The sequence below is a fragment of the Mytilus trossulus genome, unplaced genomic scaffold (genome assembly GCF_036588685.1).
Source record: "Mytilus trossulus isolate FHL-02 unplaced genomic scaffold, PNRI_Mtr1.1.1.hap1 h1tg000103l__unscaffolded, whole genome shotgun sequence".
Taxonomy (NCBI): Eukaryota; Metazoa; Mollusca; class Bivalvia; order Mytilida; family Mytilidae; genus Mytilus; species Mytilus trossulus.
The window spans coordinates 1,411,104-1,430,805 of record NW_026963296.1 but is presented as its reverse complement, the minus strand read 5'-3'; the positions used below and the strand labels follow the sequence as shown (position 1 = coordinate 1,430,805).

At 31.9% G+C, this 19,702-nt stretch overlaps 2 protein-coding genes across 4 annotated transcripts; both read left to right on the top strand.

The window, feature by feature from the left end:
• Window positions 1-281: 281 nt before the first annotated feature.
• On the top strand, window positions 282-2,113 carry LOC134699952 (growth hormone secretagogue receptor type 1-like). Its single transcript, XM_063561356.1, has 2 exons — window positions 282-413; window positions 1,000-2,113. The coding sequence occupies exon 2, from the start codon at window positions 1,017-1,019 to the stop codon at window positions 2,037-2,039; it is 1,023 nt and encodes a 340-aa protein (XP_063417426.1). The 5' UTR covers window positions 282-413; window positions 1,000-1,016; the 3' UTR covers window positions 2,040-2,113.
• A 3,952-nt stretch (window positions 2,114-6,065) lies between these two features.
• Window positions 6,066-18,975, top strand: LOC134699945 (uncharacterized). 3 transcript variants are annotated; one of them, XM_063561347.1, is made up of 2 exons: window positions 6,066-6,110; window positions 17,766-18,975. In XM_063561347.1, exons 1-2 carry the CDS (start codon window positions 6,081-6,083, stop codon window positions 18,606-18,608), a joined length of 873 nt encoding a protein of 290 aa, XP_063417417.1. In that variant the 5' UTR covers window positions 6,066-6,080; the 3' UTR covers window positions 18,609-18,975. The 3 variants fall into 3 exon arrangements, with proteins under 3 accessions (XP_063417417.1, XP_063417418.1, XP_063417419.1); XM_063561348.1 differs by lacking the exon at window positions 6,066-6,110 and adding an exon at window positions 8,482-8,585; XM_063561349.1 differs by lacking the exon at window positions 6,066-6,110 and adding an exon at window positions 13,907-14,005.
• The last annotated feature ends 727 nt before the right edge of the window (window positions 18,976-19,702 follow it).

Below are 19,702 nucleotides of genomic sequence, written 5' to 3'. Positions count from 1 at the left end.
GTATATTTTTAATCATAACTTGATTTGATCAGGTAAAAAATAGCCTACAAATGTATTTGCAAATTTTCATCAAAATTTTAATATGGGATCAAAACTGTATCGTATGCCCTTAAACATACCATGCAAACAAGCGGACGCATCATTTAAGCAGAGAACTAGCATATAAACCTCTATTTGCAGTTAAGGATTCATCATATAGTTACTAAATATAATAGGTAATATATATAAAAATAATACAATTGTTTTCATTCATTAATTGCGGAAAGAGTGAAAACATGAGACACTTCCGTTCGGATTTCCGGCTATTGTAATGCATTTAATACATGTGAAACAATTTGAATGTCATGAAAAAAATGAAAAATGATTTAAAGGATCTATTAATAATATTGAGGGAAATTAAAACAAATATTTTAGTAAGTAGTATTTTAGTATTAAAAATATTGTAAAACAATTACCGATAATTTGTTCTGTCATCGATAATATTGCGAAAGTTCACAGATAGAAGTATTATTACCAAAACATGCATTCGACTTAATAATTTCAAACTTCTTTTTTTCTTTCATATTAGAAAAAAGTAAAAAAAAACAAAAATACTGAACAAAGAGGAAAATTCAAAACGGAATCAAATGACAAAATCAAGTGATAAAACACAACAAACAAATAGATGTACTACAATTGTCATATTCAAGACTTCAAGTTGGTACGGACATTTTCAAATGTAAAAAATGATGGATTGAACCGGAGTTTAAAGCGATTAACCTCTCATTTTAAGACAGTCGCATCACATTTCATTATATTGAAAACAATGCGTGAACGTTAACAAAACAGACTAAATAGATAAAATTGTTAAAATCTTGGCTCAGCAGACGTGCTCAGCAGTCATCACCGTGTCACAATCTCAATCAGAACAAAAACAAACAAACATTAAACAAAGAAGCACAACAAGCATATATCAAGTTTAGAACATTTTTCTTACAGCTTTGTTGTTGTTTTTTTTAGATTTGAGACTGACCAGTATGGCAAACGAAAGTGATCTCTGCCACAAATGGATGATGAACCTCTATTTGAAACAGAACGTAACACTAGCCGAAGTGAACGACAGACTACTTCTTCGTTTCCTAGGAGGAATATGTTTTCTTTCTGTTTTAGTCGTTGCTGGTCTTATTGGAAATGCGCATGTACTGTACATCTACTACCGGAAGTTCCGTCTGACAAATTATCGAATTTACGTTCTATGGTTGGCGATGTTAGACATGTTTAACTGTGGGATTAGTGCTCCTTGTGTTATATTCTATTTGTTGCATCCCGTTACCTTCCCGTCAGAAATCTTCTGTAAGATCTTTCGGTTCTTGCTCTACTTTTGTAACGTTGCATCAACCGCTTCTCTTATTCCCATTGCAATTGACAGAGGAAGAAAAATCCTTTCGCCATTAAAATCCCAGATTACTACGACGCAAGCTAAGATGATGTGTATGATGAGTCTTTTCGTTGGATTGGTACTTTCCTGGCCGGCGCCTATTCTATTTGGAATATATTCTGAGCGGACCGGAATACCTGGACTAAAAGGACAACGTTGTTTAATCGAAGATAGATACGTCAAATCAAAAGAAGTCACAGTTTTCAATATGGTACATTTCATATATTTCTTTGTAGTTACGGCTTTACTGACCATTGTGTATTCATTAATCTCGCGTCAAATGTGCATCCACGGAAGTTTTCGGCAAAGTTTTCAACAGTCATATGCCGATACGGATATTTCAAAAGAGAACGCACCACGACTAACTAGTATACAAAGGTCAACATTAACATTACTACTTGTGACATTGGTTTATATACTAAGTGCTTTAGCATATCATATTTTAGCATTGGTATTTTTTTCAAGTCCTAACTTCGATTGTAATTTGAGTCTGCCAGGTGCCATAGTATATTACACTTTTATTTGGTCTTATTTTATTAACAGTGCGATCAATCCTTTTATATACGGTTTTCGGGATTATACCTTCCGGAAGGAAATCAAACAGTTATACAATGGATTGTAATAAATAAAAAAAAAACATGTCCATTTTATTATAGCATGTTTTATTATTTTGTTTCTTTAAATTTATATAAACAGTAAGTAAATGAAATTGAAACTACTCGTTGTTTTGTTAAGGATTGTCATTGACTAAAAAATCGACTCGGAATAGTTTTATTTCCTTAATATTTCAGTTTGAAATTCATTTGTGTAGTTTGTCATTATTCAGATAATGATTCTTAGATTTCTTCTTTTGTTTTAAAGATATGTCTCTCCAGACATTTTAAGTATAATTGATATTAAATGTTTATATGTGGAGCAGGTTCTGCCTATCCTCCCATGGCAGTACTTACAGTTTTTTGGTGGGGATCGTGTTTGCCAGTCTTTAGCTTTCAATGTTGTGTTCCGAGTAATGTTGTTTGTCTGGTGGTCTGTTATTGTTAAAACCATGGTTTTGTCCGTTTATTTTCAACTTACGAGTATGAATGACTCTTTTGTAACTTTTGCTTCTCTTTTATATGTTACTGTCATGTTTACATTACCATGCTGAATAACTATCATACACTTTAATTTTGATGTAAACGTTAAGAAATTTAATTATATGAGATTTTTGTTGTAGCTTTTTAGTTCTGGAATTATTTTTGTTGTGGTATCATTTTTGTTCTGGTTGCATTTAACTTTGTTCTGGTAGTCTTTTTGTTGTGGTACCAATGTTGTTTTGGTAAAAGAAAATGTTCTGGTTGCATTTTTGTTTGTTATTGTAGCAGTTTTGTTCTGGTTGCATTTTTGTTTGCTCTTGTAGCAGTTTTGTTCTGGTGTCATTTTGTTATGGTATGATTCTTGTTCTTGTTGAAATCTTGTTATGATAACATTTGTGTTCTGCTAACATTTGTGTTCTGCTAGCATTTTTGTTCTGGTAGTATTTTGTTCTAGTTGCATTTTTGTTCTGGTAGCACTCTTGATCTGGTTGCATTTATGTTTTATGCTTATGTATAAGTATATTGATCAGCTCAATATCCGCCTACTTTAGACATCGTAAAAACAAAAGAAGAGAGTCGAAGAGATATTTTAAGATAGATTTTGTTTAAAGATTTATAAATAATATTTAATGATTTACGTTTATAAACAAACGACAATTATGACTTCATTTCTTACTCAAAATCAGTAGTAAAATGTACTTAAACATATCTGTCACTACTAATACAAGGGCATTATATTATCCGGTAATGATCATGTTCAGGAGGACAGTACTTTAGATAATTCCGGTTTCTCTTTTAGTTTACGATTTTGATCTATAATTAGTTTTCTTTCAAACATTATTTTTACTGAAGGTTTATGACCCCTGTGAATAACGAAATTTTCAAACTGCAAAGGTATCAATACAGCAAAAATAATTAATAATAGAGATGGACCATTTTGAGGAAACTTTCCCTACGAACTATTCTGGTATAATATGATCGAAACATGTCCATTAATTTTGTTAAATTCCAGGACTTATATCTTCTTTATTATTAAAAGTATAGTGGTCCCCTCATTTAGAAAAGTTGTTTAAAATACAAAGAATATTATTCCATTCTTCGTTAAAAATAATCATTTGTTTAAAAGTAAATGTTTAGTGTTTATTCATAAACATGTAGACTCTAAAATAAGTTTGAGAGAATAGACACTATGGGGCAAAATCATCTTATTAAGGGCATGCGATACAGTTTTGATCCTGTATTTACAAGTTCATGAAAATTTGCATATAGGCTATTTTTTACCTGATTAAATCAAATATGTAATAAAAAATATACCTTCATGTGCTACTTTTTGAGTAAAATGAGGTCGAAATTTTGTATATTTGCTCGAAATTTAGATTTGTGGCCGTAATTTCTTTTTCGAAAGAAAGACATAACTTTTTTGTTATAAAAGATAAAAACAATTTGTTTTTTGTTAAATAATCGGTAATTTCTGTATTTTAAAAATATCTTTAAAAAATATGCAATTTTTTAATCAGAAATAACTCATATTTATCAAATGTTCATGAATTGAGGAAAAAACGTATTTTTTTACTGCATGTTTATCACAATTAAAAAAAACCCTCTATTTACAGTTTTATAAAATTTGGGTCACATAATCTCCCTGCAAAATGAAACCAAATGCCGTTTTGAAAAATAGGGGTCCATGAACTCGTTTTCAAATTAAATCAGTTTGAATGATGAAAATCAGTCGAAAAATGCATCTTTTCCCGATATGTCACAGTTTGACGTCGCGAAAATAACAAATTACGTTAGCAACGCCATAGAGGGGGTTAGAAAAAAGGTAAATTTTAAACGAAAAATATAGTTTTGTTACTTGGCGAAAAAAATAATAAAGTGGCGAAAAAAAAGATAAAGTGGCGAAAAATATATTGTTTTGGCGAAAGAGGTGGCGAAAAAAATAATTAACCAAGGGGAAACCCTGAGTACAATGCACTTGAAATGGTAAAAGCAAATGACAGAATGAACACAGAATATAAACTTGCAAATTTCTTTAAAATGACTCAGCAACGAACAATCCATTCAAAAACATCGGCGTCAGCTGGTAAAATAATAACAGAACTTTAATAGAGCAACATTTAGATCAGTAATTTACTAACTCGATTATAAAATATGATAAATAAAGGCAATAGAAGTTTACCAATATTGACATCTCTTACATTGAACAATTGATATAACTAATATATATTTTTGTATATGGGCCAACTGAAGCACGCCTTCGGTGCAGGATCGCTGTATTGGAGACCCATTGGTGGCCTTCGACTGTGTTTAACTTTTTAATCGGGTTAGTGTCCCTTTTGGCACATTCGCCATTTGTATTCTCAATTTTATAACCAATAAAAGAAAGCTGAGGAAACGTCTGAATTTCAGATGTAGCGATACCTGGTTCGTAGACAAGACTTTGTGTTGCGTATGTCATGATAACCTTCCATGCAAATTCGCACTCAGTTTACGAACAAGACAAGCTTATTTAAGGTTTTTGCTCTTCAAATAAACCATTCCTTCTATCAAATATTATAATTACTACTGTTGTCAAATCGTACAGTTTTGCTTATAACCGGGTACTCGGATAACCGTTCAAAGCATGTGTGAAGGGCATATTTATAATATCCTTCCTGACGTAGTTTGACTTTTAATTCAATACCCCTTATCTACTACGACGTTTGTAACAAACCGTCATGATCTCGTAGAATTGAAATGTCTGAAAACGTTGATTCTTTCATTTTCTCTTGACGTCTCAGAAAATAATGTTGAGTGTTTCAATCTAAAATAATTAATAAATTGAGAAGGGAAATAGAGGATATATCAAAGAGACAACAACCCGACCAAAGAGCAGATAATAGCCGAAGACCACCAATTGGTCATCAACAATGCATGAATATCCAGCACACGGAGGTGGGCTTCAGTACATATTTATATGAAATCTATAAAAATTGAAAAAAAAGTCCGGATAACCGGTTAGCGTTTTCAGTATTCGATACTGTCCTATTTCTGACTTAGTACAGACATTTCCTTGTGTAGAACGGTGGATAGATTAAACCTGGCTATATTCCTAGCTAAACCTCTCACTTGTATGACTGTCGCATATAATTCCATAATGTATAAACATGCTAGTGATCAATGTATATAAAGACTAAACAGCCTATATCTTGATGAACACGTTTTTAAAGAAATGATGTGTGGCCAAACCAAACACGTTTGAAGAGCATACACGATCCAAAATTCCGAAAAGTATTACCAAATACAACAACAGTAATATAATGCAGTTGACTTTAGAACTCTTAAACTTAATTTGCCATTGTACATTGTCATTTTTAAATATGTCCAGTGTATAATATTACATTGCGTCATTCAATGATCGTTGATTGATTGGAGATTACAATTAATTCGATCTGAAGGCAGATAATATAAGAATTCTCTGTGTTGAAATGTGTATCCAAACTTTAAGGTATAAACATTTATGGAAAACAATTAAAGATCCTAACTGGTAAGCTATTTCAAAATATTCATAACAATTAATATTCTTTTTTTACGAGCAATGTTCGGAAATGGAGTTTAGAATTATACGGCTCGGCAAGGTAATTATTTTTCTGCAGTCATCAATCATATATTCTCATTTGAGAAAGGAAAGGACCTTTTAATCTTTATTAATCGCCTTTAAATAAAAAGAAAAAGAGTAAAACACAGAGAACTGCGTTCACTTAAGACTTTATTTGTGAAAAAAGATCTTGTCATCGTTCTTAAAGTTAAAGATAAGAATACGGTTGGTACCTTTCAGTATTTGATCTGAAAGCAAAAAAACCTCTGAAGGCTTTCTTTGCTAGTATGCTTTGTCTATATGCTTCTTTTGTTGTTGACAGGTTCAAAGATATTTAGTCGAACATCCTATAGCTTTTTATAAGTGTTAACTTACTTAAGATATACAATATAACAACGGGAAATACTCTAATACCAAGATAGTCTACCTGATGCTGAATTACTGCTAGGTTTTTCTATGACAACACAATTGTGTACATTTAAATACAATGTTGTAAAGTAGCGTCTACAAGAGACTTGTTTTGGACAGATCTGATTAATATTGGACTCATTAGTTTAAACATATTTATTTATAGTGGATTGGGAAACAAGTTTTACAACTTATATTAATCCCTTTCCACTTTGCGGGTGCGAGTGCTGCCTTGTAGCGGCATTAGCCTACTCTTTTTCGAAATCTACAAGGGTGTCTTTAACGTGCAAGAGATATGGCTCTCTCTTAACACGGGCCAGCCATTTCGACGGACTATCATCGTTTCCTCAAGACCATACTCGCAAATGGTGTCAAGGGAGAGCCGAAAATTAAGTTCCTGAAATTTTCATCCCAAACGGGAATCGAACCAGGAACCTTTGTGTTAGTAGTCCGATGCACTAACCACTACACCACGGCTCTCTAAATTGGACCCATTGAGTTTAGCGCAAGGCTCCATGCTATGAAAGACATATACTTGACACTAACTCTGCTATCATGTAATAGTGACAAATGTTTCATGCTTGAAAAATCAGATGCAGACAGTTTCACCCACTCATGTGTAAAGTTTATATATAGGTTATGTACGGAGTATGACTGTTAACTTGATATGTATTACAACTCAAATATCTTTAAAAGACATTTTTCGATTCATCTGAACATTTACTTATCTAATCTATTTATTCAAAGATCTATTTAAATATTCATTAATATAAATATTGATTTATTCTTTTATTTTATTCAATTCGTTATTTTTAAAAATTCTCATTATTTTTAAAAGACTCTGTATTATACCACATTTGTATTTATGTTCATGTATATTCATACTCTCCTTAAACAGTTAAAGATAATAATAAACATATATATAGACATTCCAAATCATTATTCTTGTTAATTAAGGCAATATCTTTAACAGCTTTGTCTTAACGAACAACTACATATTTGTCTGGATTATAGTTTGAAGTATCCACAATTTTACAGATTTGGATTTTACACCATTGATGGAATAGGTCGTTTGTATCGTCCTCAAATCGCTTTCTTCTATTAAAATGAACTGCTTTTTTTCTCTTATTTTCGGAAACAGATGTCATGTGTTTAAATAGCTTATAGAATTGATAATGTAAACGGAATATGTGTCAAAAAGTAAAATCTCAAAAATACCGAATTTAGAGGAAAATCAATTCGGGAAGTCCATAATCACATGGCAATATCAAATAAGAAAACGCATCAAAAACGAATGGACAAGAACTGTCATATTCCTGACTTGGTACAGGCATTTTCAACTGTAGAAAATGGTGGATTAAACCTGGTACTTTAGCGCTAACCCTCTCACTTTATAATGACAGTCTCATCAAATTCCGTTATATTTACATTGAAAGAGACAACAGCCACCGATGGATCTTCAACATAGCGAAAATCGGTGGTTCTTTCTTGGGACTTTGGCTACCACCACCATTAATAACTAATCGATATAAAACAATACATTTTGTAGTTATAAATGTGTTAACGATCAATAAATCAATCTTCTCCAATCCTCAATATCATCGATACGAAATTAAAAAAAATACATATCACAAATAGTTAACTTATTATGCTTGACAATATCGTATCATCATTGTTTTTGTTTTTGTATTTGAAAATATGAAGATATCGTAAATATTATGTTAAACACATGTTTTATTTCAGAATCCAACTGCTCACGTAAACATGCATGCTCTATACGTGACTTCAGCTGCGTTATATTATTTGCCTTTGAGAATGTTTTGACTCCTAACGTAAAAGATAAAATCACTTACGGCCTTCAGTCTTATTTAAATGATCATTGTTTTGAATTCTTTGGTTTAATTAAAAATATCATATAGTTTTTTAAACGAAGCATTAATAATTTAGTTTTATATTAATGTTTTGAATGAATTCACTTGGAAGTAATACAGTGTCAGTATTTAACCGGCGTACGTTTGTCCTCTACTTATATTTTATGCGGCTTTTGGTTTTAGTTCTTATAAAATACGGAAAAAAAAACATTGCATAAATATCCAAGATATGGCAGGTTAGTTATACTTGTTTGAATTTGTTAGAATGGTGTTTAATACATATTTAATTTTCTAAAGATAATGGTATTTTTACTTCCCCTTTTCCTGTTAGTCGGGAAAGTATAAAAATTATTATCAAAAGTTAACTCATGCACTTCTTACGTCTTGGCTCTAAGATGTGGGATTTCCTCATTGTTGAAGGCTGTTTGGTGATTGCTCACATTGATGTCATTTTGATTGATTGGTGATTGCTTTACGCTGCATCAGCACAAATAAAAGGCTATATCGCGGCGAGTAAATTGAACTTAGGCGGATAGTTTTGACATCAGCATTCATATCACATCTCCTTATTTTTGCATTGAGTTCGTGTTACTTAATTCTTTTCTGTGGGATGTTTTTTATTTGCCTTTCTATTTTATTTTTTTATGAAAAGCTGTTGTCGGTTATTCATAAAAAGGTTTTCATTGTCTTTGTTTTAGTCTCTCCCTTTTCATATAAAGCCCGCAGAAAAATACAAGAGGAACAAGGTTAATTATAGTATAGTATCAAGTGCAGATGAACCAAAAGCGCTATAATCCAAGACGTTATACAACCAATGATTAATGAGAAATCAAGATTTAAATCGTTGTGTTTTATCATTACAGGTTGTTTTATTATTACAAATTGGTCTTTAGTTATCAATAATCAATGGAACTACAGAATAAAATACAACCGTTTATTATAGAATAATTGGAAAGTTATTGATGTTCGTCGTTTCCTTTGTAACTATTTGTTGTATCGTCATTTCAATACCAGCAGGACATGTCCTGGTCATTGATCAATAGAGAGTAAAAGTGAAATGCTCTCCCTTGTCAACCCCGGTAATTTTTCTACCTTAGTGAGGCTCAGGGTTTGGATGAACGAGTCATAGCTTTTTCTTTTTTTTCTTTTACACGTATTTATTTTCTTCCATTTCTGTATTCGAACTATTAAGACACCCAATTATTTTCTGTTCTCTATTTTGCGGTATTGTTTGCCCATTTTTTTTTTAATTTTTTGTTCCTAGATCTCTATATTCCCTAAACCACATCAAGACCCTCGCCTATAACGGAATCATTGGAAAGTTATTGAAGGATAGCATTTCCTTGGGGGTCTCATTGGGGGGTTCCGATCCCGGATCCCGCTTACTGTTTTGTCAGATTCCCATATCCCGCTTACACTATGTACGTAAGCAATTCTCATTGTTTTGTCATTTCCCGGGTCCCGTAAGACCTCATTTCCCGTTTTCACGACACAATAATTTGACTTTCACGTTTCACGCTTACAAAAAATCGGCAATCCCGCGTCACGCTTAGACCCCAATGAGACCCACTTCCTTATTAAAAATCGTAGAAAAGTCATTTCAGTGCCAGCAGGAAATAGTGATGGTCTTTGATCAATAAAAAGTCATAAATAGATTTAAACAAAAACTATCAACAACTTCAAGGCATTGAAATCAAATGGATAAACACGAACAATTTGGGAATGAATTATAAATAATGAATAACATTGTCTCGTATTAGCCATTCTTTAAATGGATCTTTAATGTGCACGTATACGCTCGTTAAATTTTATACAAATTGAACTCTACCGTCGAAGCATTGCACTTGTGTATTTCATATTTAAAAATTGGACATAAAAATACTCTAAATACAGGGGTAAGTGCATAAAAATAAGTATTAAATAAACTCTTCATAGATAACGACCTTAAATTTGTGTACGCGCCAGGCGCGCAAAACGTCCACACAAATAAAATTGAGAATGGAAATGGGGAATATTTCAAGGAGACAACAACCCTACCATAGAAAAAACAACAGCAGAAGGTCACCAACAGGTCTTCAATGTAGCGAGAAATTCCCGCACCTGGAGGCGCCCTTCACCTGGCCCCTAAAAGCTTGAATCATAAAGGTTCAAAAGGTCAATTGAAATATGAAGTTGAAGGGCATTGAGGACACAAAGTTCTGAAATATTTGGCCAATTACAGCTAAAGCAATTTAATCATGTGGTCGAACACTGTCATTCATAGTACATGTATTTTGAAAATATCTTTTTTTTTGTAAACAGTTGATTTATGATTTATATGACCATATCAATTAATATTTCATAGTAAATTAATTAAGCATTTACAGGGACACCGCCGATACCACTGATTCAATATTTTTTTGTCAATAGAACTTCCAAAAGAATTCGATTGTAAATTAGGAATATATATATATTGGGAGTATATAATTACTTTTCCGCCACAATAGTTTGTTTTTGAACTTACATTCACCTCGACAGCACTATGTCGTCTTTTGTTTTAAGTCCGACTATTTATAGTTATTTATCTTTATTGTTTTGAGTCCGTCTATTTATAGTAATTTACTGATCTGATCTTTCGTATCAGTGTCTGCATCTAACCCCTAGTTAATTTAAACCTTTATTTCTAATTATAGAAACACTAAACACCAACAACAAAATTACAAAACAAATACCAGTCTAATCATGGATAGATTTGCATTTTTTCTGGCGCTCTAATATCCGCCCCTGGATGCTGGTCCAAAACAACAGTTCTTGGGAAGGGGGTCCTTCAAATGAGTAACTATCACTCAAATGAGGATATTTTTCCTGTGTAATATTAGTTTTTTTAAATCAATATGATTATTGAAAAAAAAATACATATTATATTTTCTTTTAAATTTTATAGGGAGAGCAAATCTGAAGCAGCGTTTGAAATTCTTTTAAGATAATTGAATTTGTTTGTATGCCCCACCACTAAGTGGTCGGGGACATATAGTTTTACCTTTGTCCGAAATTCCGTTATTCCGTATAGTTCCGTCATTCCGTCATTCCGCAACAAATTATACGGAGTTCTTTTTAAAACTGCTTCAGATATTGGGCTGATCTATGAATGCTAGTTTTCCATGACGAGTTACAGATCAAATTTAAGTTTCGTTCCGCTCCGCTAAATTTTTGCCAAAATTATAGGCTTTGAACTTTGTTAAATTGTTTGTTAAATTGTTGAAAATCAAAGTTATCTACATACTTTTTGAGCTGATTTTTTTCTATATGTGAGACTACCATCATGTTTGTGTTCACATGGGTTATTGAAATTGCAAATTTTTCAACTTTTGGAGATGAGGCCATTCGTGTCGCTTTGACACATCTAGTTTTATTTGTTAAGCTCCATCCTTAATTATTGTAACATGGTACTGAGTTATTTGTTAGTTTTTATTTAAATGTCAAGTTAATCTGACACAGTTTGTACCGTATGTAATGTATATATTAAACTTATTCCAGTGCATGACCTCAAAATGTACATAACATTTAGTTTCAAAACTGTCACAGCTACTGATTTTATTTCAATAGATGCAATTCAACTTAAAAGTCATCAATTTTGAAATTTAAATTTTTCATTTTCACATGCAAATTCTAGCTTATAACATGTAGTTTTGACATTTCTCTTACAAATTGGTTATGCCACGACTGCATAATAACAATAATGGTATGTTTTGATACATGTATTATTTATAATGGATTTCATGGTGGTTGTATCAAAACGCTTGGTATTTTGGTGCTCGCTTCTGTTAAGGCCCCGCAAATATTTAATTTTTTTTCTCAAAGCGACTTGAATACACTTAATAAAGCATGGTACGAAATGTCGGGAAGAACAAGCAAGAAAGTTTTTCCAAAGGTAAATAATTTAACATATTATGAAGTATTTAGTACGCGTTAAAAACATTTTTTGGTAATCTCAGCGGTTAGGACATCCTAGCTAAGATAGTCATAACTTTCCTATGACAAATCGATAAACAGGCCACTGTACTATTTAATTTGACGTTTTATTATTTTCCCTAGCAGTGGCGGATCCAGAAATTTTCATAATTGGGGGCCCACTGACTGACCTAAGAGGGGGCCCGCTCCAGGCACGCTTCAATGATTATAAGCAACCAAATTTTTTCCCAAAAAGAGGGGGGGGCCCTGCCCCCCTAAATCCGCCTCTGCCTAGTCCCAACATACGACTTCGAGGACAACATTTCCTATTTCAGTTATCTTCAGTTATTTTTTAATTACTTGTTTTGCTATTATTTATTTTCATTTTCCGTTTTCTGTTTTTGCAATTCAAAAAATCTAAATGTCTCCATAAAAGCTCCGTGACATTAAATTGGGAATAATTATTTTTATCGAATAATTTGCCATGAAATAAAGAAAAATAAGCAAACTTTATATATAAAACCTGTAGGCACAATATCCTAACCATATTGAAATTTGATATTAAAAGATGACCCTTAACGAACATGAGTTAATTTACGGTAACAGCTAATAGAATAGTTGTAGAATTTTGCTTTTAGGTTAAGAAAGTACTAAAATAATTAAAATGGCCGAGGCCTGACGTGGTATAAATTCTTGGGAAATCGACTCTACCTTTTGTGTATGATGAAATTAAAATTTAAAAAAAGAGGCAGGACAGGAGTTTTGATTTAAAAAAAAAAGGCCAGGAATATGTCTAAAAGACAACAACACGAACAAAGAGCAGATAACAGCCGAAGGCCACCAATGGGTCTCCAACACAGCGATAATATTCCGCATCTGGCTTCAGCTGGCCCCTTAATAAAATGTGTATTAGTTCAGTGAAAATGGACTTCATCCTTAACTCGATCCAAAACATATAAATTAGTTTGATAAAGAAAACAAAGAAATTAATCATTTATAAAATAAGATGTGCAAAATGACAATATATAATCTAATAGAGTATGTGATAGTTTTAAAAGTTCTAATGAAAGGTTTAGGAGAAGCGGATGTGTACTTTGTAGGTGTGATGAAGTCCATTTCAGGCTAAACTTATTCCATAGAATCATGAAGAAGTAAACTGAATAAAAGCTGCAAAAATACATATAAGAAAACAGACTCTATATTTGATTCAAAAAGGTGTTTCGTGTGTTTCAGGAGTATTTTCGGATACAAAAGTGGTGCGGACGGACGAACATCTTCAAAACTAACATTATGTCAACTTGAATCAGTCATTGAATTGAATCAAGTGAAATAGATTGAAAACATTGAGGATCGTCAATTTAAAAAAAAATCTTAATATAAAGTTTGCATATTTGGCTTAAGTTTATTATTTTGTTCATATAGTTTGTTGTAAAATATTAACATAAAATGCATGAATAATTCTAATTGACATATATTGAATAGACACGTTTGTATTTTAATTTCAAATAATAACATTGTTTGTTATACAGATTTAATTAAAATCTATCTGTTCATATAATTTAACCTCCAATGGGTACATTTTACCCTTCAATAGATCATGATAGGGTATCGATAACTTAAACCATGAAGATTTACGAGTATGCGTAAATTAAAACTTGTTGACATACAAAGACTTAATTTGATAATACCATACCATGCAAAATAATCACAGTGGGTTACAACGAAGGTAAGACTTATATTTGTCTTCATATTTGTTCATTTGTTATGCCCCACTAAGGGGTATTATATATTGTTCGGTCTGTGCATCCGTTCATCAGTCAGTTTGTTCGTTCGTCCGTCTGTCCTGCTTCAGGTTAAAGTTTTTTGTCAAGGTAGTGTTTGAAACAAAATACACATGTTCCATACGGTATGATCGAATCAATAGTAATGCCAAATTTTCGACGGTCCACTGAACATAGAAATTGTTTCTATTTGAACAGTCTATGCACAGACAACACTTTTCCCGACGGTATTATGGGGTTGATAGATGTCTGTTTCAACGTCCAGTTGCAAATTTCAAATTGAATGCATGTTCAGGACGAGAGCACCTGTTTTATATTCGATCGACACTCTGAGCAAGATATATAACGTGCTAATTGACAAGGTCTGCTGGAAGATATGTCACCCAATCCAGTATCATTTCGCGTGCTAAGCGGAGATGCAATAAATACCAATTTTTAAGTATTTTGCGTTGATAGTCAGGGGCTCAAATGCAGATATAAATGGTGCGTGTTTACAAACAAACTGCATTACCTTCGTCTTTTTAATAGTTTATGTTGTCATATCTTTTTATGTCATATAACAGAACCACATAGTAGTACCCCGTAACCCGTATGACCCGTATGTTCCTTAATTTCTATGTACATCCAAGAGGGTCTGGATTAGAGGGTTATTTTTTTTAATTTTAATTCTCTATCATTCATTTTGTTTAAACATTATTCTCCTTTCTTTATATTTTAGCACCCCATTTGTCCTTCACTGTATTCTTTTTGTATATTTTGCTTCATTATTTATATTTTTCATCCATTATTTTCTTTTCTGCAAACCTTTACCAGACCCGTGTTCAAAACTAAAATCTATTTTCTAAATGCAGCTATAGGTGTACAGTGAGACAGGAAGATGGTGACCTTATACGACTATTAGTTAAACAGGCAACATTATTTCTCATAAATTTCACATGATTTTGAAATTCACATGAAACATTTCTCGTGAGATTCACCTCAAACGAGCTTATACATGAAACTCACGTGCAAATTTTCATGTGAATTTATGTAAATTTAGATTCACATGAATCTGATGTGAACTTGATTTTTCACATGAATCTGATGTGAAATTTTTCACATGAATCTGATGTGAAATTTTTCACATGAATCTGAATGATATATTTATGAATTTAATTAAATTTGAAAATTTCGATGTTATTTGAATAACTCTATTTTTAAAATTCACGAAACTGATTTCATATGAGATTCACGTATAAGGTCGTTTGAGGTAAATTCAGGAGAATTTCAAGTGAGATTCACATGAATTTAGATTCACATGAACTTGATGCAGAGATGGGTCCGATTACTTTCAATGTAATTGATTAAATTACAATTACTTTGTCATTTGTACGATTAAATTACATTAATGATTACAGCATTTCTGAAAGTGTCTGATTAAATTAATGATTACATTGGCAAAGTAATCATGATTACATCTGATTACAATGAATTAAAAAAACAAAAACATTATGAATGATGTGAATGAATAAACGTTTAATATAACTTATAATAACTTTTTTGTTGATATATTTTATAAAAGGATAACTTCAAACTTCATCTATTTCAAACCACAAAAGTTAACTACATACCGGGTACATACATGAACATTGTGTCATTGGTAATAACCCATTGCACTTTATCGTCAATGATCTCTGAATTATTTTGACTTCAATTAAAAATAGCTTTAAAAAAAGTTTGCTGTTTGTCTTCTAACCTCTTCCAGAATTTTACATGTATTTCATGGTGCAGTTTATGGAAATTAAAGTATGGATGAAATAAAGTTACCAGTTAAAAACTATGTAAAATTTTAACAGAATTTTTTAATCAAATTGTAAACAAAATACAATTACTCCATGTACTAAACATCATTGCTTTTTACATGTCCAGTCCAAACACTAACAAATATTTTCTTATTATTCTTAACATGGTATTTGTCCAAATTTTAATTTAGTTTGTGCTAATTAGATAAATTTTCACATGTCTGATTAATCTTTTACCAAATATATTGTCCTACAACTTTACTCAATTGCTAATTGCAATTCAAACAAACCTTGATTGGTTTCCTACCTTTCAATTCAAACTTGACTAAAATCACAATATTAAAAAAAAGATTATAATTCAGGGTTAAAGAAAAGTATTACTTGAATTTAACAATTATTAAATATACATGTATATACATCTTTAAATTGTGAATATATGTATAATATCTTTTACTAAGGCCAGAGACATATACTTGTACTATATGTCTATTCTTAGGGTAACAATGACTTTTTAATACTGTAAGAGTTTATTTTTTACTAAAGTATAAAAATCAAATAACATGCTAATATAAAGTAAATCAAACCATCTTAACATGTTGAATATTCATTAAAAAAGAATAACAAAAAGATTCATTTATTCAAATTTTTTCATTGTAATCAGAATGTAATCAGAAAGTAATCATGATTACAGGGCATTTTGAAAAGTAATTGATTAAATTAAATTACATGTAATCAGATTTTTGGCTGATTAATGATTACAATGATTACTTGACAAATTGTAATCAATTACAGCTGATTAACGATTACAATTACAATTACCCCAAGTCTGACTTGATGAGAGTGAAATTTGCCTGTGTAATAGAGTTGACCTTCATGGCAGGTTCTGGTTATATAGTTGTTTTCAAGATCGTTAAAGATGATCTGAATTTGACTGAGATTGCGTTTGAGGACAAACGAAAGACCTACTCTTTTTTTTCTCCAGACATTCATTATAGAATCGTAACTGTGTTTTATAGCCATCCAAAGTTCTCTATTCTTTATATTTTAGTGCTCATTACTTCCATTACTTCCATTATTTACATTATTCGTTCCTTTTTATTTTTGTAAATCTAGTTTTTCTTCTTTTTCTTGTGTGTTAACAGTTCTCTTTTCTATAAATTTCCTCATTTCTTTTTCGGAGGGGGGGGGGGGGGGGGGGGGGGGAGGGGCTATGGATTTTTTTGGAAAAAAGAGTTTGTTTCCAGTTTTTGGAGGAAAAACAATAATTTGTGTTTGACCCTGAGAAAAAAAAATGTTTGTTTCACCCTCAGCGGCCACTATATATATATGTAATACTAAAATTAGAAGAAAAAAATTGTTTTCGCCTAGTCGCCAAAAAAAAATTATAGATTGTCTTTCGCCGAAGGACATGATCTGGATATTTACTGTTCATTCTTTCATACACTATAATATCGCTTTAATTAATCTAATGTTCATTGTACTAGATTAAATACGCGAATAATCTAAGCTGATATAACATTACTAATTAAGACAATTAAATTTAATTATCATGCAGTTGTAAAAACCAAAGAATCCCGGATAAAAATATTATACTAGTAATTATTTATGTAAGTATGCGAGTCTATCGCATTTGTCTGGCGATCAAAATTTTAATAAATATATGAAGATGTCACAGTGGTGTGAGTGCCAAAGAGACAACTCTCAATCCAAATAATAATTTATAAAAGTCAACCATTATAGGTCCAGGTACGGCCTTCAACACGGAGCATAGCTTGGCTCACACCAAACAACTAACTATAATGGGCCCAAAATTACTAGTGTAAAACCAACGGGAAAACCAACGGTCTAATACTTTTTGCGATTTTATTTGTATTAATTATATCTATCTTTTCTCAAAATGTTAATAATTATGTATTATTTCTAGATAAACATAGTAATGGACAGCAGATATGCCATCAAAAGAAATCAAATGCGTCAAAGAAGGTTGTCAACTGAACTTGAAAATATTCACTCAAGACTAGAAGGAAGTCTATGTTTGCTTGAACACGAAGTAAAAGAAATAAAAAAAGACCAAGACAAACAAGACGAACCGGATCCGGACTTCGATATTTCGTACTTTAAGAAAAAATCAGAAAATAACAATATGGGTGATTCTAGAAGAAGAGCCAGTAGTTTTAGCACCAGTGAATCTAAAACTAACACTGATGGTCCCCGAAAACCCAATTTACATGAAAGACGAGGAAGTATTTCAAAAATACACAAAGTCGAATCTCCTGTTGCGCAATATATTACAAGTCCTTTGGTTCCATCTTATGCTAAAACGAGACGGATGTCTCTCCCAGCCAATGTATTTCACTCGCACGAACCTTTCATAGGTATACATGGTTCTACCTCAAACAATCCAGGGGTGAACAAGGGGAGTGATACCAGCTTAAAAGGCAGCCATAGTGATATGAGAAGGTCACGTGACAGTATAAGATCACGTGATAGTTCACCGGAAATGGAAAAATACGAACGTCAGATGATACGTTTAAAACGCGAGTTAAACCAAAGAATACCCAAAACTATTAAACAGTTGTCAAGAATACCACTAACGTCTACAGAAGAGCGCCACATCATAACGTATATAAAGGAAGAAGAACACAAACAAATGACAGATCGGAAAAACGCCGAAATTCTCGAAGGAATACAAAAGTGCACCTATCTAAGGACGAAAAATCCTACAGAATTGTCGGTTGAGGAAATGTTAGATAGATCACCTGACTAATCACATGGGTCATAGACTATAAGTTCTGATCAAAGACATCATAATCTATTTTAAATTTGACATTAAGATATATTTACATATCAACTAACCCGGATCTTGACGTAACGCTAAAACAACATAGAAAAACTGCATTGCCTTTAATGGCTTATTGGATAAATATTATATTTTGGCATAGATGTGCAGACTTAAGAGAGCAATGCATTTCCCTGTTGCAAAATAGTCTCCCATGTATGCAGTTGAAGTTCTTTAAATAATCATGTAAAAAAGTTCTATCTTCAAAGTACTCTTCATTGCAGTCGTAATTATTCCGTCATCGTTTTTTTGTTTTTAAAAGGACGTTAATTGATCAAAAAAATTGTGAGTTTAATTTGTTGTTTATATAAAAAAAAAAAAAAGAAGATGTGGTATGATTACCAATGAGACAACTATCCACCAAAGACCAAAATGACACAAATTATACCTGTTATAAATCATTTAATGAAAAATTATACAAATTAAGGATATTCAACGACTTTTACTTGATTTCGCGCAAAAATAAAACAAACACTTAGCAAACAACATTTACTGCCCTAGCTCACAAACAACGGTTTATTGATGGGTCTTTCAAGTGCTCCACGATACATCTTTCTAAATCAGTAACATCAATTTTATCAGCAATCAAAGACGCCCTTCAAAGTTATTGTGAAACTGCCTATTCTAGAGATGGCGTGAATCAGATGTGGATAGTAAATACTCCGAAGATCTTTTAGAGTACATACAATCTAAGATTCTGTCATCTTGCAAAAGACAAATTGACAGAGTTGGTATGGCTTTCTTTCATAAAAAATAATGTCAAACGTAGATACAAATATCTTGTCTTAGGCAGGAATAAATCCTACTTTGTGAAGATCAGTTTGATTCAAACAAAAAAGTCTGTGAAACTGACATTATCCAGATGCTTGATTTCTTGAAAGAAAACATATTTTTTACGTTTGGAGGACGTGTTTTTAACAACAAATCGTTAATCCTATGGGAACCAACTCTGCAACTCTTCTTTCCGACTTGTCCCTTTTTCTTATGAGGCCGATTTCATACAAAAACTTCGTAGTAAGAAA